General features: G+C 37.7%; 1 protein-coding gene, 1 long non-coding RNA gene and 1 pseudogene across 2 annotated transcripts; all 3 read left to right on the top strand.

The window, feature by feature from the left end:
* Window positions 1–1,937: 1,937 nt before the first annotated feature.
* Window positions 1,938–2,930, top strand: LOC113112869 (claudin-8-like). The gene has a single exon (XM_026278786.1). It carries the CDS (start codon window positions 2,055–2,057, stop codon window positions 2,736–2,738), a length of 684 nt encoding a protein of 227 aa, XP_026134571.1. The 5' UTR covers window positions 1,938–2,054; the 3' UTR covers window positions 2,739–2,930.
* A 2,523-nt stretch (window positions 2,931–5,453) lies between these two features.
* On the top strand, window positions 5,454–22,160 carry LOC113112864 (claudin-8-like; annotated as a pseudogene).
* LOC113112882 (uncharacterized) lies at window positions 11,818–13,739 on the top strand. Its single transcript, XR_003293506.1, has 3 exons — window positions 11,818–12,466; window positions 13,240–13,350; window positions 13,424–13,739. It is a non-coding gene; the product is annotated as an uncharacterized LOC113112882 (long non-coding RNA).
* Window positions 22,161–24,245: the final 2,085 nt, after the last annotated feature.

Below are 24,245 nucleotides of genomic sequence, written 5' to 3' on the forward strand. Positions count from 1 at the left end.
GACTCGAGGACTTCTGATGAGGGAAAAAAGGCAAGTTTATCAAGTTATGGTAGGTTTGAACTAAATCAACATTAAGGCTAAATATTAACCAAAATTACAGTTTCTAAAAAGATACTGTAGCGCTATCATATAACGGAAATGTAGTGAATTATATTAATTTACCATGCATTATGTAAAAAGCGTGCTTATTAACGTCTAACGTTTTTCGTCGTAAATGTTTAATAAATAAATACCATTAATTAATTTATGAGCGTTTTGCATTGTGTAGTTTTGATGTTAAAGGTGCAGTTTTACACAGATGCACTAGATGGCGCACAAACATTTCGTGTAAATATGCAAATCTGTGAGTGTCGTCATCTACTGAAAATGTAAACAATTATAATTTTTCTACAAAAGTCTACTTAAATGTTGTATATATGTATTTTTCCGGTCATGTATTGAGGCAAGAAGTGAAACATTTGTACTGTCACGTTAAAGGAAAGTAAAAGGTGAAGTAAAGTGCTGTCTTGTAGGAAAAGTCTAATATTTATGCACAGAATTCATTGATATAAATATATAAAAAAGTTGTTAAATGTCACTCCTGTTCTCTGAGGCTGGACGTGAGTTGATATGAAACTCGGTCTCTGTGGTCCGACCTGTCAGACAGGTTCGAATGTTTCTGTTGACTTTTCAATAACCCTCAAACTGCTTCATAGCTCACTGTGTTTTACATGAACATTAGTGACATATTAGCTCAGGCGAGACAGAAATGTGCTCTCTGTGAGAACATACTCCATCTAATACATCTTCATCTCAATCCTCCAGGCCAAGGAGTCAAAATGAAACATAATCAAAATTCAATACATTCGAAAATAAAATACCAGATCATAGTTATAAAAAACAATTCTATTCTTTAGTAGCTGTTGTTTGTAAATCTCACATATGTCATTGTCCCTCTTTAACACGCTTATATATATATAGTTTTGTTTGTGAAATGGGATTATGCAGTACATGCACAACAATGGCACAGCCTCAGCTGTCAGTGAAACAGCATCTGTCACAAAAACATTCTGTTCCTCATATTTTCACTTTTATGGCTTAATGCATGGCTAATTTGACGTGTTGAAACGGTTTCGAGGCAAATAACCTCTAGTCATCCTATATAAAGTTCTGATTAGTACAAATATTTTTACTTACAAATTTCTATCTGATCAAATATTTTAGATCTTGGCATAACTAGAAAAATATATTTAGGAAACACTTAAATATTTTCATCAGGTGAAAATGTAAAACCTTCAGGTATAATGCATTATAAAGGTATTCATAATATACATCATAATGCATTATATCTTTTCATAACCAATGTTTAAATGCATTATAGTATTTGCCTTGTTCCATCTAAAGTCAGTTGTTTGTTAGGTGTTTTAATGAAATATACACTTTCTAAAGTTGTATAAGTGGATAGATAAATACTATTATAAATGTGTATTATAAATGTGGTGCATTATACAGTGCATTATACGGCATAATTAATGCATTAAAGTTGGTTTTGTCAAGTGAAGTGTTACCGGTGATTTTTATAAATTCTCCAGGTCTAGAAATCACACTTTTAAAATTCCCTCATACAATCATCCAAATTTTAAAAGAAACCCTTAAAATCGAACCACTTCCAAATTTAAAATTTTGAAAATATTGATCTTGTTTTATTTTATTTTAAATAATAATTTTAAATTATTTAAAATGATTTTAGTTTTTTTAATCATTTAAAATAATGCAAATAATTTTATTTTATGTTTAAAATAATTGTATTTTTTATTTTGAATTATTTTATTTTGAATTATTTAATAGTCACATTGCTGCCACTGCTTTAGCTCAAGTTGAGTGTCACTGGCTTGGAGCCGGTTGTGTTTTTAACCAGCGAGAGCAGTCTTGGCCCTGCTTTAAACACAAAACTGTGAGAAACCAGTGTTACCACATAGCACTGATGGACTAAACCCCTCCTGTCTCATTCCTGTCTGATAACCCGTGCACATTTACACTGTTTCACACCACTTCTGCTCTCGGCGGCTGCCGTCATGAGGGCTAAGCTGGAGATCCTGGCTCTGGTTCTGGGCACCATCGGTCTGGTGGGGACCATCGCGGTGACAGCCATGCCCATGTGGAAGGTGACGGCGTACATCGGGCCTAACATCATTGTGATGGAGACGCTGTGGGAGGGGTTATGGATGGCCTGTATACGCCAGGCGGACATCAGCATGCAATGCAAAGTCTACGACTCTCTGCTCATCCTGCCGGCGGACATCCAGGCGGCCCGCGGGCTCATGTGTGCCTCCATCACTCTCGCCGTCCTGGCCGTCCTGGTGTCCGTCTGCGGGATGAGGGGCACAAACTGCTGCCATGATGACTCCAGGGGCAAGAACGTGGTCCTGCTGGTGGGCGGGTGTCTGTTCGTGGTCTCCAGCCTCACCACTCTTCTTCCCGTCAGCTGGTCGACTCACTCCATCGTCCGAGACTTTTACAACCCCTTGGTGTTGGAGTCGCTCAAGCGGGAGATCGGACAGGCGCTGTATGTGGGCTTCGCCACGTTCCTGTTCCTCCTGGTGGCAGGGGTGATACTGATGTGCCGCTTCAGCAACCGTCAGAGGAAGGACGAGCAGGAGGACGAGCCATACATCCTGGTGGAGAGGGACAAGGCGGGAGTGAGCATGTTGAAACGGACGCCCTCTTCTGACTCGTACAGGACGAGTCAATACGTCTGACTCACTCTAACTGCTTCTCTTTAGTTTTATTTGATGCCAAAAGAATCCGTGTGTTGAATCCTAGTTATTTCGATTAAATGTTCCTCTCTAACTAACTCAACACATTTAGTCTATTTAAAGAGTCTGATGATATGATTGTATATTATTTTTTCAAACATTCTGGGTGACAGTTTTGTTCTTGTAAGAGGAAACTGAAATGTACTTGTGCATCCACAAATATATATAGCTATATACTGTACATTTTCAATTTTAAATGTTATATTCAAGATTAGTAAATTATGAATTAGATTAAACAAGCTGTTATTGTAATCTTTCAAATATATTAAAAAGTTAATTACATTTGTAATTTTTTATTCAAATATTGTATTTATTTACTTATAATTAAATGCATTAGTATTTAATATAATATTAACTGATTTATTGTAGTTCTGTCCTTGTACGGAAAACTTATGAATACCTGGATTATTAAATTATGTATTCAACTAAACATACTGTCATGTTAATTTTTAAAAAGGCATTTTTTTACTATGATAAAATGTGTTATTACTTATATTTATAAATAAATATTGTACAATTAAATATTATAGTAACTGATTTATTTTAGTTCTTTGTAGGAAAATTACAACATTAACTTGTGCATCTGGAAACATATGATTTAACTTTTTACTTTTTTGCTGTTTATGATAAAATATATTATGTACTGTATGTGGTAATACATTTTGCACTTTTAAAATGTATAGTAATTGTAATATTGCAATTGTAATATTCAATATTACAGTTGACATTAAGTATAAAAAGATAATAAAAAAATAATGTTAATGCTTAAGTTAAGTAAAGAAAACCGGTTTATACTTCCTAGAGGTTTGAAGCATAACTCTTTAAATTCAGCATTCTACAGCTTTTATTTTTAAAACAGCTGGACGAGAAAACATGCCTAAAAATTGTGACATGCTGCCTGCATTTGCTGATTTTTATCTGTCATACAAGCCAGACATTTTACTAACACCCACATACATTCATTTACTGTAAGTGAAACTAAATGTAAACCTCATTCTACAGATGGAGAGAGAGAGTGTGTGTGTGTGTGTGTGTGTGTGTGCGTGTGTGTGCGTGTGTGAGTGTGTGCATGTGTGTGTGTTTGTGTGTGTGTCCGTATGTGTGTGTGTGTGTATGTCTCTGTGTGTGTGTGTGTCAGTGTGTTTGCGTGTGTGAGTGTGTCTGTGAGTGTGTGCGAGTGTGCGTGTGTGTGTGTGTGTGTGAGTGTGTCTGTGTGTGTGTGTGTGCGCGCGCGTGTGTGTGTGCGTGTGCGTGTGTGCGTGCGTGTGTTTGCGTGCGTGCGTGCGTGCGCGTGTGTGTGCTGTGATACCTGTAACACACCTGACCTCTCACTGATATACAGCAGCTGAAGGAAACAGCAGTAGATCAGGGACTTCATGGGGAATTCAAGTTTCCTCAAGGAACGTCTTGAGACAAAAAAAAACGAGTTTGATTCCACAGTAACAATAGAAAAGGAAAATCTGAAATATGGTCTAAATTTTACATCTTGATTGTTTCTACTAGACAAGTGAAGTCCAATAGAAAGCAAATAGACTCTTGCTTTTGTTTTCTGCTCTTCCGATTTGATCTCTCAGAGTTATCCAAATAAGAATATCCAAACAACATCTCAAACTGTGCCTGGATTTGCCAAGATATGTGATAATGTGAGATCTCAATATGAACTCAAACATTTATCACAAATTTCTTCCAAAAGATGAAGCATTAAATTATCTGAGCTGCTATTCACATTTCATTTTATATGTGACGTATTGTTTAATTTGAATATAATGTTTAATTTTAAGGAATTTTAAGAAAAACGTGACACAAAGCTAAACTTATATGAAATATTATTCAGATATCATTTATTAATGAGCAGTAACATTGAATGAAATTTGGCACTTTCTATATATTCTATACACACATACACCGTGCTGGACACCTTTTTAGTTTTATCGGGTTGGGTATGTCAATTTATTTAATTTATATTTAAATGTGTGTGTAGTTAATAAAGGCAACAACAAAAAAAATAATAATAATATTTGATATGATTATTTTATATTAAATATTAGCAATGTAGTGTATTTTTATAACTTTAGCAATAAAAATGTGTACTTCAAAACTATTATATATTTTAACTAACTTTAATTTTTTTTTTTTTGTCTTTTGCAGTGTCCAGTGCTTTTTTTAGTTTGATTAGGTAAGTTGGCAAATATTTTATTTTTTTATCATTTAATTTTGTATATTTATAATTATTATTCGAGCAATACATTTGTACAGAAGCATGTTGTGAAATTTCACAAAGTCGTATTTGTGACTAACTTTTTAGTTTGATTAAGTATAAATTTTTATTTATGTTTATATCTTATAACTTTTATATTATTATTGTTGTTGTATTTTGGTCTTGACCTTGAAAAGGTCTACTTCATGCTTCCATTCTGTTCTGAAGAAGAATATATTTATATTTATAAGCCATCTAATGGTAGAGTTGGATAATGGCAGCCGTTTGTTTTAACATTTCAAGCATCTCCATTTTCCTTTGCGCTGTTTATCAGATTCTCCAGGAGCAGGTGAACCAGTCTGTTCACATAACATCATTAACATTTTTCTTGTCTGTAAATACTTGTCATCTGGATCTTCCGGTCTCATTTGAGAAACACCAGAGTGAAGGAGAGCAGCGTTACATCTGTGTCTGATCCTTCGTTGTTTTGTCCTGGCACTCAACCATCATGTCTTACGCAGGGTCTTACACGGCCAAACCCTACGCGGATAAGTCCTACGTGGACAAATCCTACGTGGGCAGCGTGTACACGGGATATCCAGATGAGAAATCTGTGAAAGACATGTACGAGGAGCAGCTGAAGCACGAGAAGAGAAAGAGACGGGAATCTATGTGCTGCGAGGTGGTTGCTCTGGTCATCGGCTTCGTCGGGTTGATCGGGGTCGCGGCCGTCACAGGCCTCCCGATGTGGAAGGTCACGGCCTTCATCCAGGAGAACATCATCGTGATGGAGACGCGCTGGGAGGGACTGTGGATGAACTGCTTCCGGCAAGCCAACATCAGAATGCAATGCAAAGTCTACGATTCTCTGCTGTACCTCCCGGCCGACCTCCAGGCTGCCAGGGGTCTCATGTGCGCCTCGGTCGCTTTGAGTGCCTTCGCTTGCATCGTGTCGTCCGTAGGCATGCGCTGCACCCGTCTGGTAGACTCCCGTCCCAGAACCAAGCACATTGTTTTGGTGAGTGGAGGGTGTTTGTTTTTGGCTGGCTGCTTGACCACCATCATTCCCGTGTCGTGGACGGCTCACATGATCATCCGGGACTTCTACAACCCGTTGTTAATCGACGCCCCAACGGAGAGAGCTCGGGGAGGCCTTGTACATCGGATGGGTCACTTCGGCTTTGCTCTTTACCGCTGGGGTGATCCTGCTTTGTCGACATGCACCACGCACCCAGGACAAAGAAGACTTGGCTCAGGTTCTGTATCGGGCCGGATCGGCTCCGTATAACTACTCCTACAGACCTGGATATGGATCCCAGCCTGCGTACGGATACCAGCCTGCCAATAACTATCAGCCAAACTATTCTTCTGTCCCGTCCGTTTATAACCCTCCCAGATACTGAGACACACTGTGAGTGCTGTGCTTTTCCACTTCTATAGAGACTCAAATAAAAAAAATGAGTTGGGAGCGATCAGCATCAAGATTCAGAGGAAAGCAGGACTGACGGATCCTCAGTTGATTATGTGACTGTAAATGTGAATATTAGTTTTCACATGCTTGATTTGAATGTGTTTCCTCCTCGTATATATTATAAAACACTGTTTGTAATTTGCAGAGATATAATATGCAATATACTGTAATTTAAAAACAGCAACACATTAAAACACAGCATTTAACTGTGGATCCGTGACTTAATGTTGACTCTGTGATATGATTGTGTTTGTTTTTCACATTTTTCCATTTTCAAAGCACTGTTTTGTATTAAATAAATGTGTAAAAAGAACTGTGGATGTACGAGTTCCTGGTCTGTAGTCTTAAGATAGTCCCTTCCTGGAATCTACAATCATATTTAGTTGTTTTTTGGTCCAGTGATTGCGACACCGGTCGAACCAGTTGAGTGGTGTTCCAGTGTGTGTTAAAACCTCACACCCCTCATGCAAATTTACCAGCAGACGTGAGCAACACTGACTGTGTGTTTGAGACCAAAAGAGACGTGTATATGTGATCTAAGATCATGATGTAATAAAATAAAAAACAATATGATCCAAATTCTAATTTCATCATTAAAACTAACTATATACTAGAAGTTTATGTTCACAGTTACTATCAGCCATCTTATAGAGAACAGACAACTGATTTTTACACTGTCTGAGCAGTGCTTAATAGTAAAAAGTTGCTAGGGTGTTGCTATTTAATTTCTAAGATGTTCTGAGTGGTTTTTATGATGTTGCTATGTGCTCACTAGGATGTTCTGCATAGGAACTTAAGAGCAAGATGCTAAATACTCAACATTCTAAAATCCTATCAGAACCCTAGCAACCACATAGTAACATTCTAAAAAAAAAAAAAAGTTAGAATTTCTTATCAGCTGCATAGCAACCATAGAACTGACTGCTATTCAGCTGAAAACTGAACAAGCGGCTGTAAACGTTTAACTGCAAACTCTCAGACAGACTAAGGTGTGAGACTTTTACTGGGATCTATGTTATAATCTTTTTGGTTTTGTTTTTGTCCGAAATATGACATACTGAATGTATAAAAATATTAGTAGAATAAAATATAATAGAAGACCGGGGATAAAAACAATAAAAATAATAATGTTTAAATAAATGTTTTTCTTACACAGCATTGGTAAACTTTGCTGTGAAGAATTTTAAGGAATCATAATCAAATGTTTTTTAGTATTGTTTGTTGTATTGCTTTTGTTATTTTTTTTTTAATTCTATTTAGCTTACATTTATTTTTATATCAGCTTTAATGTTAGTACTTCAGCTTAAACTCATATTATTTCAGTACAGTTCAGTTATTTCGAATAACTTCGTTATTAGTTTTACATTTTATTTCAATTAACAAAAAAATATTTGTAATGGTTTTAGTTAATATTAACAATGTTGTCACAGGCTTAAATGTAAACTTAATGTAGGCAGCAAGTTGTCTGATGAGATTTTTTTGGTGTCATCGTTCATGAAGAATGCAATCCCAGAATGCATTGTGCACATTGAAGAAAAATAATAAATGCATTTGCATTTGTTTTAATACAAAACAATATTGATAAAACATAGTTGAGTAATTAAAAATGTCATTTTTTAAGCAAATCAGAGTATATGCATGCTGTTTTTCTTAATGATTATTAGGGTCTTTATTAGGTGCTGAGTGTTCTGAATCACTCACTTATGTGGTTCAATTTAATTGAGGATGCTTCTTTTTATAAGTTAGCTATCTGAGTTGATAGTAAACAAGACAGCTCACCAGGGTTTAGAACAGAGGTGACAGGGGCGGATCCACCCCAGTTGGCAGCAACGAATTAAAGGTTATGGCCAATTTGAAAATTTACAAGCGCGAATCTTTCGTGATTCGTGATCCCGCTCCGAACTCCCGAACTGATTCAAATGATTTGCGATCCCCAAACTGACTCAAATGATTCGCGAACCCGCTACGAACTCCCGAACTGGTTCAAATGATTCGCGATCCCGCTCCGAACTCCCGAACTGACTCAAATGATTCGCGATCCCGCTCCGAACTCCCAAACTGACTCAAATGATTCGCGATCCCCATAACTGACTCAAATGATTCGCGATCCCGCTACGAACTCCCGAACTGATTCAAATGATTCGCGATCCCCAAACTGACTCAAATAATTCGGGAACCCGCTTTGAACTCCCAAACTGACTCAAATGATTCGCGATCCCCATAACTGACTCAAATGATTCGCGATCCCGCTACGAACTCCCAAACTGACTCAAATGATTCGCGAACCCGCTTTGAACTCTATGGAATAAAATCACTTTCAAAAATAATCGTACGTAATTCAAAACATTTATGTGTAATTTTAATATACTCGTGCGTAATTTAAAACTATTGTACGTAATTCAGTTTTTTGTCAAAGTTGGATTCCAAAATCTACGGCCACGACAGTTTACAGATACGCGATTTTGTGTGTTTTTTAGAGTACAACTCTAAAATGTACGACTGTGACAGTTTACAGACGGCGCTTGTTTTCACAATAGCTCTGTTACACACACGACATGCGATATTACGACCACGAAATGCGGTGTGCGAAACGGCTGTCAAAAATACGTCATCAAGGTCACAGGCATTACTATCCGAGGGAAGATGAATCGATTCAACGAAGTGCGCATGCGCCCCACCAAAGTTTTAGTGGTGGAAATTATGATTCTTTCTAGAGATTCGTTCATTTTCAGTTCGTTCACCAAAATGATTCGTTCAGAATCGTTCACTGATTCGTTCAGTGACCATTTCTTCGTATTACACAAAATAAGCCAGCAGGTGGCAAAATAGAGTGTATTATGTGTTATGTCTTAAGTCAACGAACGTATTCACTTGTTACAAAAACTGATCTGGCTTTATTAAAATGTGTGTATAATCGTATTCAATATATAAAGTCTAATTAAGTTGTTCAGATGAACAAAGCACAAGGTTTTCTTGCCTAATTAGCATTTTAATTGTTTGGTCAGACAGTTTGTATATTATATATTTACATTAATAAATCGGGGATTAAACGTGTAGTTGCTAAATATCAAAACAAGCGTATGTGCACAAGTACAGCTTTGCATTTTGCGAGATTGACATGCTAAAGGCAGATTAACCCGGTTTACTCTCATTCATTTCGTTCACGAACGAGATGTGTGTATCAGTTCAGTCATTTCATTCACGAACGAGATGTGTGTATCAGTTCAGTCATTTCATTCACGAACGAGATGTATCAGCACATTCAACTCATTCACGAACGACATGGGTACCAGTTCAGTCATTTCGTTCACGAACGATCTCTAGATCTAGTTCAGACTCATATGAAACTCGTTCATTGAAGGGCGTATTCGTTCACTACATTCAACAAATCACATACTCTGTCACATCTCATACTCGAAGGCTATTGGCTCGAAGTTGAGCAATTCTTTGACAGGATGAAATACCAGGTTCACTGAGCTGCGCATGCGCTGCTTATAGCGCCGCGCTGCTGTGGAGGGAGGAACTTCACTGAACGAGAAATATGAGTCAGTGGATAGCGTGAACGAGAACGATTCGTTCACCTAAAAGATTCGTTCAAAAAGAACGATTCGTTCACGAACGACACATCACTACAAAGTTTAAAACCACTGGCGCCGAAATGGCGGATCAGCAGCCAAGCGCTCACACCTCTTCTCAGGTAAGTTAATTATTATTATTATTTTTTAATCTGACATGTTTAAGCAGTGGTCATCAAACTTGTTCCTGGAGGTCATGAGGTCGGAGCTAAACTCTGAAGGACACGGGCCCTCCAGGACCGAACTTGACGACCCCGTGTTTAAGGGTTAACGTTAGTTATAACTAATAACCGAGAGTAGCAAAATATCAGAGATAGTTTAGTAAGTAAGATAAGCTCTCAGAGTACATGTAATGTTAGGTGCTTAAAGAAGACAGTTGTTTAGGAGGTCATCACTGCAGCCTGTAGCGCGATGAGATAGGGTTACATAAAAGAATGAGCAATTTTAAGTGTTGACTTCCTAACAGCCGTGTTACGTGCACTGTACGTTAATACACAGGTCATGTTATATAAGTGTTCACTGTTTAAGTATTGAAGTCATATTTCATTTATCACTAATAGTCTAGTCAATTTAGGAAAAAAGGTTGAACAAATTGCAACAGAAGCAAACTGATTTTGTATCAATATGTCCTGAGTAAGGAAAAACTCAATTAAAAAGAAGTTCTTTGGTTCCTACTTAGGCTGGTTCCTTTATAAATTTTTAAGAGATTATATTTGGGGCTGTTTCTGGGGGATGAGTCTGAGGCAAGAACATGAGACAATAGTAAGGAGAATGCAGAAGACAAAAGGTATGCAAAATAAAAAGTAAATCCCCAGAAACAGTCCCACGGATCCAACCCCAAACCCCATCTCTGCATTAGTAATTAATAAAGGCTGGTCTCTAAAGTACTTCTTCCTGCCTCTCTGTATTAATGCTCATGTGTAGCCTAAATGGGTTCCACTCAGATCTTAATATTAAGTATTTTACTGTTATCAACAAGATTGAACAAGACATTTTCACCTGGCTATACCCAATGTTTAGATCTGTTGTGGTATTTATGCAAATTAGCACATACGTAATTAGATTATGCACCATTTGTCCATGTTAACAAACAATAAAAAAAACTTGTAATACATTTTTTGTTTGTCTTGATGTAAGTAATCAAGTCATTTTCATGGTGATATCTAAAGGTTAAAAATGTTACCCTATTCACATGAGAAAAGAATGAATAGGCTATATTTGGGTCTTTTTTCGAAACTTTCCCCTAATGGGATTCTTCTGGGCTTTTTTTCCTTACTCAGGACATATTGATACAAAATCAGTTTGCTTCTGTTGCAATTTGTTCAAGGTTGACCCCCATTTTGGCTTAAAATGACTGGACTATAATAAAAAATAGAATTTTGTCTGAAGTAATATTAATGTCAGAGTAATTTGAATTACATGGACCGCTGCTGACGCACCTACTAGAACGCCTCAGGTCACGAATAAGTGCATTTTTAGATGGACATCAGCTGGACTTGGACTATTTTCAGTATGTTATCAATCAAGAGGTGTTTATTTTGTCATCAGCCTCCACTATCTTTGATGTGCCAAATGATATTTTGGAGACCCTCATGGATTTACAACAAAAAATTCAAGCAGCTCTTTCCCAAGAGGTGGCCCCAGTTCTTACGAGGGAATGTGGTGGTGGACGAGGTCGACCTAAGTTTATTGTTTCCGAGGAAATGCTGTCCCGTCTCATAGAGATGTCTTTACCAGTTTCTTGTATTGCGAACATTTTAGGAGTAAGCCAGTCAACTGCGTGACTTGGGTTTGTCTGTAAAAACTACGTATAGCACCATGTCTGACAATGAATTGGATAATGCCATTTTGGCCATCAAAAGAAGACTACCAAATGCTGGATATAGGATGATAAAAGGCTGCCTGCAAGCAGACGGACAAAGAGTGCAATGGAACCGCATAAAAGAATCCATGCACAGAGTGGATGCCCCTGGAATATTGGAAAGGATGACACAGCTGGGGTGTATTGTCAGGAGGTCATATTTTGTTCAAAGTCCACTGTCCTTAGTCCATATTGACACGAATCACAAGCTCATAAGGTATGTTCTTATATTTTACCTACGAAACTGTAATGTTATGCAATATTACGTTTAACATGGTTTTACTTTGAAGGTACAACATCATCATATTTGGTGGGATAGACGGGTTCTCACGAAAGGTAAACACATTTATTTACAACCCAGTGGAATCTATCTATCAATCGATACTATTACTTATCTATCTATAATCTGACTATCTATCTGTGTTTGAATGTATTGAATGCTTTAATGTATTGCATTCATTCTTTTTTGGTATAGATCATGTACCTGGAGCCAGCAACAAACAACCGTTCAAGCACTGCCTTATCATTCTTTCTCCAGTCTGTGCAAAAACATGGCTGGCCTTCAAGGTAGGATAATTTTTTTTTCTGCTCACTTCCTTGCATTTAGTTAAACCCTCATCTGTCCCTCAGGTCATTTTGAACCAAAACTGATTTTCCAAAAAATTATAAAAATTGTGTGTTGATCGTACCGGTCCAAGATTTCTTTGCTTTTGTCATACTTGCACCAGGAATACACACACAGACAAAAACTGAGTGGATTTGAGGAGTTTAAATGGGTGCAATAAAAAAAAGTAACAAAAGTGTCCCTAATGGGTCATTTTGACCCACAAAGGAATGAATGGAATTTAGGAGAAAACAGCATTTTTTTATTTAAAAATGTATACCCAAATGAAGGGCTGAGAGTACAGAATATCCCCAATGCAGAAAATGCACACACGATACACACTCTCCAATAGAACATATTATAATGTTTCTGCTGGGATATGAATGTCATTTTTCCTTTTTTTTTGGACTTACATTTGAGAGTTTATATCATAGCTAATTTTTTATAGATTTTTTTTTTTTTGCAAAATACATATTTTTTTAATGTAAAAATTTTTCTTTAAAAAATATCCAGAATAAAAGGTAAATATAATAAAAATCACCCAAAAATAATAGAAAAACAATTATTTAGAAATAAATTATAAAAATAGAATCTAAGATTTCTGGCCCTCGGGTCATTTTGACCAAGGAAGGACACTTCTGTTATAGGTTCGGATGAGTAAACATGTTTATTTGTATTTTCTTAACATTATGGCAGTCAAGCAGATTTAACCTCTTCTTTCACCCCTCTATTTCAGGGTCCGGGGTGATGAAGGTGTGGAAAATGTGGCAGTTGCAGAAACCATGTTTCGTGTGAAAGGGACTGGAAGAGGAAGCTTCATTGCTGGGAAAAGCGTACATAATCAGAGGTAATAAACAAGTAAGGATGTCACACTATCGTGTAATTTATAATTGTTAATTGATACATTTTGTATTCTCTAGAATTGAACGCCTCTGGTGAGACGTCTGGGTCAGCGTAACACAGCTGTATTACGAAATACTTCACAGCCTTGAGGAAGATGGCTTGTTGGACTTGTCAGATTCCCTTCATGTGTTTTGTGCACATTATGTCTTCCTCCCACGTCTGAAGCGTGACCTCCAGTTTTTCTGAAGGCTGGGACAATCATCCATTACGGTCTGAAAATGGGCTTACCCCTAACCAGATGTGGATAATGGGACACATGCACACCTCATCTGGAGACAATGAAGAGAGTTTTCAGGTTTGTTTTTTTAATTGATTTTCTATGCCTTCAAGTTATACAGGGCGTGCATAATTATTAGGCACGTTGATTTTCTGATATTTTATTCCCAGGCACATTTTGTCAATTCCAAACCATATTAATCTTAACTACTATTTATTTTGTATTTAATCATTTATAACTGATATATAATTGCTCACGAAGGCTGAAAATGAAAAATTCATTTAATTCAGGTGCGCAGAATTATTAGGCACAATTTATTTTAGATAAAACAAGCCAAAAAAGAGATTTAACTCAGACTGAAAAGTCAAAAATTATTAAATCCCCATGAGAATGCAATAATAATGCATTTTTCATTTCCAGCCGTCGTGAACAATTATATATCAGTTATAAGTGATTAAATACAAAATTAATAGTAGTTAATATTAATATGGTTTGGAATTGACAAAATGTGCCTGGGAATAAAATATGATCAGAAAATCAACGTGCCTAATAATTATGCACGCCCTGTACTGTCAAATTTGGAACTGTTTGGAACAGACTGGGAGACGTTTGATAGTGTGACAGAAGATGATGTTGGAGTTCATGTTCCAGAAATTGAGTGCCCACTCACTCCTGCTCTGATGGAAACCGTAAAATCCATCTTTAATCCTCTTGCAACATCTGACTGTTATGGCAGAGATATTTATACATCTTTGGTTCAATATTTTGAAAGTCTTTGAAATACACAAACAACTGTGTGAGACCATTTTAAACATTTATTTTGCAAATTGTGTATAAATTTTGAAAACTGTAACAAAGCAGCACAATGAATGAATTATGAAAACTAATTTGTAAATAAATTCAGAACTGTTAATGATTTTGAGTTGTTGTTGTTTTTTTTAAGAAATTATTTCAACAAATAGTCAAAGGATCAGTTTTACTTATGCCACTAAACAGTGATTCAAAGAGAGTTGAGTAGTTTCTTTAACATGAAAATTATTTCAACAAATATTGGTCAAAGGATCAGTTTTACTCAGTGATTCAAAAAGAAGCTTAAAGTTGCTATTTCAACATGCTTTCACCACCAAATACATTTAAACATTGTCAAATGACTCCCCATATTTCATAGCTATTTCCATTATGTTTTTAAATTCATCCAGTGTTTTCAGGTGAGCTGTAGGAAACGTAATCGTGCGAGTACATGCGCTTACAGTTGGAAAACACACACTGTGTTTTGTGTCACAGTCGTGATTGAACTTCACAGTGATGTTGAAATCCTTCTGGTCACTGGGGAGAATAGGCTTATGTCTTTGGCCTGTCATCCACTGCATAACTTTACCTGCAGTCATTTGTTCAGCTTCACCGTCTTAAAAACAGGTAAGGAGGGAGGCTTAAAGTTCTGATAATCTTGTTTTCATTCCACTAAGTATGTTGTGTTATTATGATAATACATACCACGACCTGCAAAAAGTTCATTACATTTACTTCTTTGGTGTATTTCACAGAACCTTTGTCACTAAAGACAGGGTGGCAATTCTCCAGAATGAAGCCTGCATCCACCTTAAATAAAAGAGATGGTGTTAGCATTTCTATAGCATTTAAAGGGATAGTTCACTTTGAAATTAAATGTTGGTATGTTTTAACTCACCTCAAGGGCATCCAAGATGTAGGTGTATTTGTTTTTCCGCAGTAGTTTAAATTTTGATATTTTTAGGTCAAACCGTTCTTGTCTGTCAGTCGTATAATGCAGGTCTATGGTCACAATCTCAAAGAGCATGCACAGAGGAGTCCAAATTAAACAATTCCCCATCGTAAGGACACATTAATGGCCTAAGACACGAAACAAGCGGTTTGTGTGAGAAAACGAACAGTATTTATATCGTTTACCTCTTGTACACAACCACATCCAAGTGATCTGAGGGCGCTCGCACTTCCTGGTGTGTGATGTGCGTGCGTTCTGGCTTAGTCTGTGCAAGCGCTGGTTGTGTATAAGAGGTAAATTATATAAATACCGTTTGTTTTCTCACACAAATCACTCGTTTCGTGTCTTAGGCCATCAATGTGTCCTTACGATGGGGAATTGTTTAATTTGGACTTCACTGTGCATGCTCTTTGAGATTGTGACCATAGACCTGCATTATACGACTGACAGACAAGAACGGTTTGACCTAAAAAAATATCAAAATTTAAACTACTGCGGAAAAACAAATACACCTACATCTTGGATGCCCTTGAGGTAAACTAAAGCATACCAAAATTTAATTTCAATGTGAACTATCCCTTAAACATGTCCTCATTATGAAAACACCATAAGAACCACAATGGTAAACAATGGTAGACATAAGTCTGGATGCATTTCCATGACTTTCTGGAGATCGTAGAGCTTCAGGCCTTTTCTCAGCTGATCAAGCATTGGAACAACTCTCATAGTGGAGTGTAAAACAATGGCTCTAGAGGCAAATGTAATTTTTCATAAAATGTTTAAAACACTAAACAATATTAAAAATATATGTACAGTAACTCAATTTTGATGTACTATATGATAAATGTGATGCTTTTTGTTATTTACTATACATTTCATAAGATTACAAATGCAGGTAAAATAAAACTTTTTGTACTCCGAGGAGAATAAAAAGTATAGTTAACCTGATTATGTTGCTTTTCATGTCAGCAGACACTTGACCAGTGTATCCACAGCTTAAAATCTCATCTGTAAGCTCACTCATGTCATCTGTTGTGTTAACCTAAATACAGAGAAATAGAATACTTATTTACTTTTACAGAGTTTAAACATTACTATATTTTACTTACATTTCAGGTTACTATTTTACCTTCTCAATGAGCAGGGAGAATTCTAAATCTGTGACATCACTGGTAGTCACCTGTATACGGTCATAATCTCCAGTGCAAAGATATTGGAAACACCACGTGCGCAAAAAAAAAACCGGCGGTGGTCCTCCTTGTGATAGACTGACAGCCATAATTTCTCCTGCACTTCTAATACCATACCACAGTGGATAAAACAAAACCTTGAATCAACCAAAAAGGTTTATTGAAACGTGTTTAACATTTTTAAAGGGATACTCCACTGTTTTTTCATATTAAACGATGTTATTCCCTTAACCAAGATAAGTTGATGCATACCTCTCTCATTTAATCGCTCTGGCGATTAAAAGATAACTATAATGTATGGTGTAATAGCACTTTTGGGAGTACTTCAACTGGCGCTGTAAAAAGTCACGCCTTCTGTATAGTGGGACGAGGATCAGGCATGACTTTTCACTGCGCCAGTCGAAGTACTCCCAAAAGTGCTATTACACCATACATTATAGTTATCTTTTTTAACCCACTTAGAAAAGCGCCACGTTTTATTTTGTGTCACCATACTTGGTCGTATAACTACTTGTGTAAATGTTTTTAAATAGGAAAAACGTTGATGTGTTTGGTCACTTCTAAATTCATTGCTGCTAGATACCATTGAATATACTGGGCTAAACTAAGTGCTTTCAAAGTCACCGAGCGCTAGAGCGATTAAGTGCACGCACTGAGATGAAAGAGGTATGTATCAACTCATCTTAGATAAGGGAATAACATGGTAGAGAATATGGTCATATAATCAATCAAATATTGCATACCTGAAGTAGTTACGATCCAAGCTGTTCAGACAATAGACTGGATTTTTCCCTTTTTTATCTACACCAGCGATAAAAAGTCTTGTTTCAATCTCTGCAATCATTTCTAGACAACAAATACAACCGGTTTAAAATCTGATCTGACAAAATGTCTGCTTTAAAATATAAAACATTCATTTTATAATAAACTAAATTATTTATACCTGTTAAGAACTCCTTGCTAAGAGGACCAGAGTCAACCCCAGCTTCTCCAAAAAAGGTAACCTTTAGTCTGTCTTTTGGTGTCGATTTCTTTAAAATACTGAGTTAAATTACACATAAACAATCTTTTAGGAACCATGCATAAACCATAACCTGAAAATGCATATATTTTTTTAACACATAAATAAATATCCTTTTCACCTTCTCTGTCCAAACTTCATTTATATTTGAATCACAGTTTACAATATCTGGTGACTTTTCCAATTCCTGAAAACGTAAAAATCACATAAAAATGGTGTTTTCAGAGGTTATGAAATATTAACAAAAGATCAGTATAATTATTTGTTTTTTTTTTTTAAACACGCCTCTTTCCAGGTGTCAACAGAAGTTGAAATAGCTTCTTGTGGGTAGTCTGGGGACTCTTCCATCGACTGGAAATAAAACAGAAAGTCAAGCAACCTTGTTTTTAGAGCTCACTGCTGACTAAAATAAACATCTTAGACTTACATCATCACTTGAGATACACAAATCCACATGTTCCACCTTACAGTGTTTTATGTGTACTGGAAGGCACTGAAGGGGAACCATTTTGCTGCAAAGTGCACACTGGGCTTTGGGCATTTTTTCGAATTCCCTTGCATCAGGTGGTAATGGAGTTATGTCAATTTGCTCTTGCAGAGGAACTACATACATTGTGCTCTTTCCATTGCTGCTCACGGTTTTTAATTGCTGTCCATTATACCCATCAGGGTCAGGAGGGATGACAGTCAATTTCCGTTGACCACCTTCACCTATGATTCAAAGTATTTAACAGAATATAGAAAGACAATACACCAAAAATATTTAACAGATAGAATCCATCTGATATCTATAAACGCGTATGATTTCAATCCACATAAGTTTTTTCAAAACGATCCTTCATACCTGAGCACGTGTGAAGCAACCATCCTCCGCAGACTTTTGCCAGTTTTGGATATGCATTAACAAGCACCTCTGATAGCTTAATTATCAAAGGCAGAGTAAAACAAGAGTAAGGAAATTCACTCAACACAAAAAAACAAGAAAAAATACATTATTGATCTTACCTCTGAATGAGTCATGTTTTCGGTTATAGTTAATGATCTTCTCCCAAGTCCTGCAAGTGTAAGTTGTAATTCTGTCTCTCCTTTGGGCGTTTTCTCATATTGTTGGTCAAGGAGAAAAAAAAACATCAAAAAGGTTTTCTGTGGCCGTTTATATGGTCCAAAACGTTTTTTTACCCCTCACTTCCTTTCTGAAGAATCCAGGAAATGACCTAAAAAGGACTTCATTTTTATTTTGAGCCAGTTTAGAACATTGAGAACACTCACATGCACACTAATATATGTGATGTAATGTTAATGTGTGATGAAACATATATACAGTATGTAATAAAAAAATATATATACACTGTACAAACTGTATATTCCACCAGTACAGACACACACATTTTTTTTAATCTCACACCTAGCCATTTCCTGCTGAACTGACTGCACATTTGACTTGGACCTTCTTTCTTCTGCTGACTGTACACTGATATTGGACTGGTTCCCCACTTTCGGTTGTCCAACACTTAAAGGGTGAGTTCGCCCAAAAATGATAAATATGTCATTAATAACTCACCCTTATGCTGTTCCAAACATGTAAGGCCTCCTTTTATCTTCGGAACACAGTTTAAGATATTTTAGATTTAGTCTGAGAGCTCTCAGTCCCTCCATTGAAGCTGTGTGTACGGTATACTGTCCATGTCCAGAAAGGTAAGAAAAACATCATCAAAGTAGTCCATGTGACATCAGAGGGTCCGTTGGAATTTTTCGAAGCATCGAAAATACATTTTGGTCCAAAAATAGCAAAACCAACGACTTTATTCAGCATTGTCTTCTCTTCCGTGTCTGTGTGAGAGAGAGTTCAAATCAAAGCAGTCTGCATATCCGGTTCGCGAACGAATCATTCAGTTCACCAAATCGAACTGAATCGTTTTAAACGGTTCACATCTCTAATACGCATTAATCCACAAATGACTTAAGATGTTAACTTTTTTAATGTGGCTGACACTCCCTCTGAGTTCAAACAAACCAATATCCCGGAGTAATTCATGTACTCAAACAGTACATTGACTGAACTGCTGTGATGAAAACCGAGCCGAGCCAGATAACGAACAAAACATTGACTCGTTCACGAGTCTTAGAACCGTTTCTGTCAGACGCGTCCGATTCGTGAACCGAGGAGCTGATGATACTGTGCATGTGTGATTCAGCGTGAAGCAGACCTACACACAGAGCGTCTGAACTGAACTGATTCTTTTGGTGATTGATTCTGAACTGATTCTGTGCTAGTGTTATGAGCGCGGGTAAACCGAAGGCTTGAATCAAGGGCAATCATCGCCAATGACGCCATTACGTCGAGCGCAAAAGAACTGGTGAACCGTTTTCTTCAACCGGTTTATTGAATCGAACTGTCCAAAAGAACTACTGGTGATCCGAACACCGAAGCAACCGGTTCTTCACTCGTGAACGAGTCAGTCTATTGTTCGTTATCTGGCTCGGCTCGGTGTTCATCACAGCAGTTCAGTCAGTGTACTGTTTGAGTGCATGGATTACTCTGGGATATTGGTTTGTTTGAACTCAGAGGGAGTGTCAGCCACATTAAAAAAGTTAACAGCTTCCTTAAGTCATTTGTGGATTAATGCGTATTAGAGATGCGAACCGTTTAAAACGATTCAGTTCGATTTGGTGAACTGAATTATTCGTTCGCGAACCGGAAATCCAGCTGCTTTGATTTGAACTCTCTCTCACACAGACACGGAAGAGAAGACAATGCTGAATAAAGTAGTCGTTTTTGCTATTTTTGGACCAAAATGTATTTTCGATGCTTCAAAAAATTCCAACGTACCCTCTGATGTCACATGGACTACTTTGATGATGTTTTTCTTACCTTTCTGGACATGGACAGTATACCGTACACACAGCTTCAATGGAGGGACTGAAAGCTCTCTGACTAAATCTAAAATATCTTAAACTGTGTTCCGAAGATAAAAGGAGGTCTTACATGTTTGGAACAGCATAAGGGTGAGTTATTAATGACATAATTTTCATTTTTGGGCGAACTAACACTTTAAGGTGTTGCTCAACATTGACACCAGATTCTGGGCTGTATGCAAGATGTCACCTAATGGAACCTGATGAACAATGAAATATGACTTCAATACTTAAACAGTGAACACTTATATAACATGACCTGTGTATTAACGTACAGTGCACGTAACACGGCTGTTAGGAAGTCAACACTTAAAATTGCTCATTCTTTTATGTAACCCTATCTCATCGCGCTACAGGCTGCAGTGATGACCTCCTAAACAACTGTCTTCTTTAAGCACCTAACGTTACATGTACTCTGAGAGCTTATCTTACCTACTAAACTATCTCTGATATTTTGCTACTCTCTGTTATTAGTTATAACTAACGTTAACCCTTAAACACGGGGTCGTCAAGTTCGGTCCTTGAGGGCCCGTGTCCTTCAGAGTTTAGCTCCGACCTCATGACCTCCAGGAACAAGTTTGATGACCACTGCTTAAACATGTCAGATTAAAAAATAATAATAATAATTAACTTACCTGATAAGAGGTGTGAGCGCTTGGCTGCTGGATCCGCCATTTCGGCGCCAGTGGTTTAAACTTTGGTGGGGCGCATGCGCACTTCGTTGAATCGATTCATCTTCCCTCGGATAGTAATGCCTGTGACCTTGATGACGTATTTTTGACAGCCGTTTCGCACACCGCATTTCGTGGTCGTGATTTCGCATGTCGTGTGTGTAACAGAGCTATTGTGAAAACAAGACATGTACGAGGAGCAGCTGAAGCACGAGAAGAGAAAGAGACGGGAATCTATGTGCTGCGAGGTGGTTGCTCTGGTCATCGGCTTCGTCGGGTTGATCGGGGTCGCGTCCGTCACAGGCCTCCCGATGTGGAAGGTCACGCCCTTCATCCAGGAGAACATCATCGTGATAGAGACGCGCTGGGAGGGACTGTGGATGAACTGCTACCGGCAAGCCAACATCAGAATGCAATGCAAAGTCTACGATTCTCTGCTGTACCTCCCGGCTGACTTCCAGGCTGCCAGGGGTCTCATGTGCGCCTCGGTCGCTTTGAGTGCCTTCGCTTGCATCGTGTCGTCCGTAGGCATGCGCTGCACCCGTCTGGTAGACTCCCGTCCCAGAACCAAGCACATTGTTTTGGTGAGCGGAGGGTGTTTGTTTTTGGCTGGCTGCTTGACCACCATCATTCCCGTGTCGTGGACGGCTCACGTGATCATCCGGGACTTCTACAACCCGTTGTTAATCGACGCCCAACGGAGAGAGCTCGGGGGGGCCTTGTACATCGGATGGGTCACTTCGGCTTTGCTCTTTACCGCTGGGGTGATCCTGCTTTGTCGACATGCACCACGCACCCAGGACAAAGAAGACTTGGCTCAGGTTCTGTATCGGGCCGGATCGGCTCCGTTATAACTACTCCTACAGACCTGGATATGGATCCCAGCCTGCCAATAACTATCAGCCAAACTATTCTTCTGTCCCGTCGGTTTATAACCCTCCCAGATACTGAGACACACTGTGAGTGCTGTGCTTTTCCACTTCCAGTGTTGCCAACTTCTTTAATGGAAAGTAGCTAAACCCTGCCTGAAAAGTCGCTAAATGTCGCTAGATGACGTCATATGCTAATTAGCATATTCATGACGTAAGTGCGTCATATTATCTTGCCCTTTCTGCGCTCATGTACTGCATTTTAAGGCAGTCAAAAATCTCAATAAAAGTTTTTTATTATTATATTTGAATGTTTCTGTTGTCCGACAACGGAATTAATATTATAATGACTGAAACGCGTCTATTAAGACTACATAACCAGCTCTCAAAGATGTTAATCTCTGCACTAAAATCCTATTCACGACATTGTCTAATGAAATCACATACACATAAGATTAAGATAATGATTGTACTGTGATTTCGGCTATACTTGTATGTAAAATAGAGTCGGAAGCAACAGAATATATTTTTTTAACTGAAAGTGCTGCTCCTCTCTGCTTGTTGAACATAGCAGATGCAGAGAGAGAGAGAGGCGTGTGCGCGCGCTGGGAGAGAGAGAGAGAGAGAGAGAGAGAGAGAAAGCGAGAAAGCGAGAAAGCTCGTGCTGCAGTACCGAAGAGTCTCAGAGACTAAATAAGGTCTGTCAAACAAAGTCGCTAGATTTGTCGCTAGTCGCTTTTTTGGAAAAAAGTCGCTAAATCTAGCGACAAAGTCGCTAAGTTGGCAAAACTGTCCACTTCTATAGAGACTCAAATAAAAATAAAAAATGAGTTGGGAGCGATCAGCATCAAGATTCAGAGGAAAGCAGGACTGACGGATCCTCAGTTGATTATGTGACTGTAAATGTGAATATTAGTTTTTACATGCTTGATTTGAATGTGTTTCCTCCTCGTATATATTATAAAACACTTTGTAATTTGCAGAGATATAATATGCAATATACTGAAATTTAAAAACAGCAACACATTAAAACACAGCATTTAACTGTGGATCCGTTTCTTAATGTTGACTCTGTGATATGATTGTGTTTGTTTTTCACATTTTTCCATTTTCAAAGCACTGTTTTGTATTAAATAAATGTGTAAAAAGAACTGTGGATGTACTAGTTCCTGGTCTGTAGTCTTAAGATAGTCCCTTCCTGGAATCTACAATCATATTTAGTTGTTTTTTGGTCCAGTGATTGCGACACCGGTCAAACCAGTTGAGTGGTGTTCCAGTGTGTGTTAAAACCTCACACCCCTCATGCAAATTTACCAGCAGACGTGAGCAACACTGACTGTGTGTTTGAGACCAAAAGAGACGTGTACATGTCATCTAAGATCATGATGTAATAAAATAAAAAACAATTTGATCCAAATTCTAATTTCATCATGAAAATGAACTATATACTAGAAGTTTATGTTCACAGTTACTATCAGCCATCTTATAGAGAACAGACAACTGATTTTTACACTGTCTGAGCAGTGCTTAATAGTAAAAAGTTGCTAGGGTGTTGCTATTTAATTTCTAAGATGTTCTGAGTGGTTTTTATGATGTTGCTATGTGCTCACTAGGATGTTCTGCATAGGAACTTAAGAGCAAGATGCTAAATACTCAACATTCTAAAATCTTATCAAAACCCTAGCAACCACATAGTAACATTCTAAAAAAAAAAAAAAGTTAGAATTTCTTATCAGCTGCATAGCAACCATACAGCAACATTCTACAAACCACTCACAACCCCTTAGCAACCATACAGCAACATGCTAAAAATCCCTCAGCATTAAATGGAACTACAAAAATGCTTTACTGTGCAAAGGTGCTATGCATCTGATAAGGGCTTCTAAATGTTTTTTTTTCCTTTTTTTTAAGAAGTTATTGTGCAGTTGCTTATGTTCTGAGTGGTACTGTTGCTAACTTGCTACAGTATGTGGTTGTGTTCTGGTATTCCCATAGAAAACCACATAGCTACAGTACTTGCAAACAACCACTCAAATGGAACTGTAAAAATAACAAAATCTCCAGCGGTGCAGAAATGACACGCTTTACCTTTAACTAAACCTAAACATCAATGTTAAGCCATCAGCTGACTTTACAGGAGTTCTTCTGAACATATCAGACAGCAGTTTAATGAGCCACAACCCCAGTGGAGTTAAACATTGACAGCAGTCCCGA

This window comes from Carassius auratus, chromosome 13 (genome assembly GCF_003368295.1).
Source record: "Carassius auratus strain Wakin chromosome 13, ASM336829v1, whole genome shotgun sequence".
NCBI lineage: Eukaryota > Metazoa > Chordata > Actinopteri > Cypriniformes > Cyprinidae > Carassius > Carassius auratus.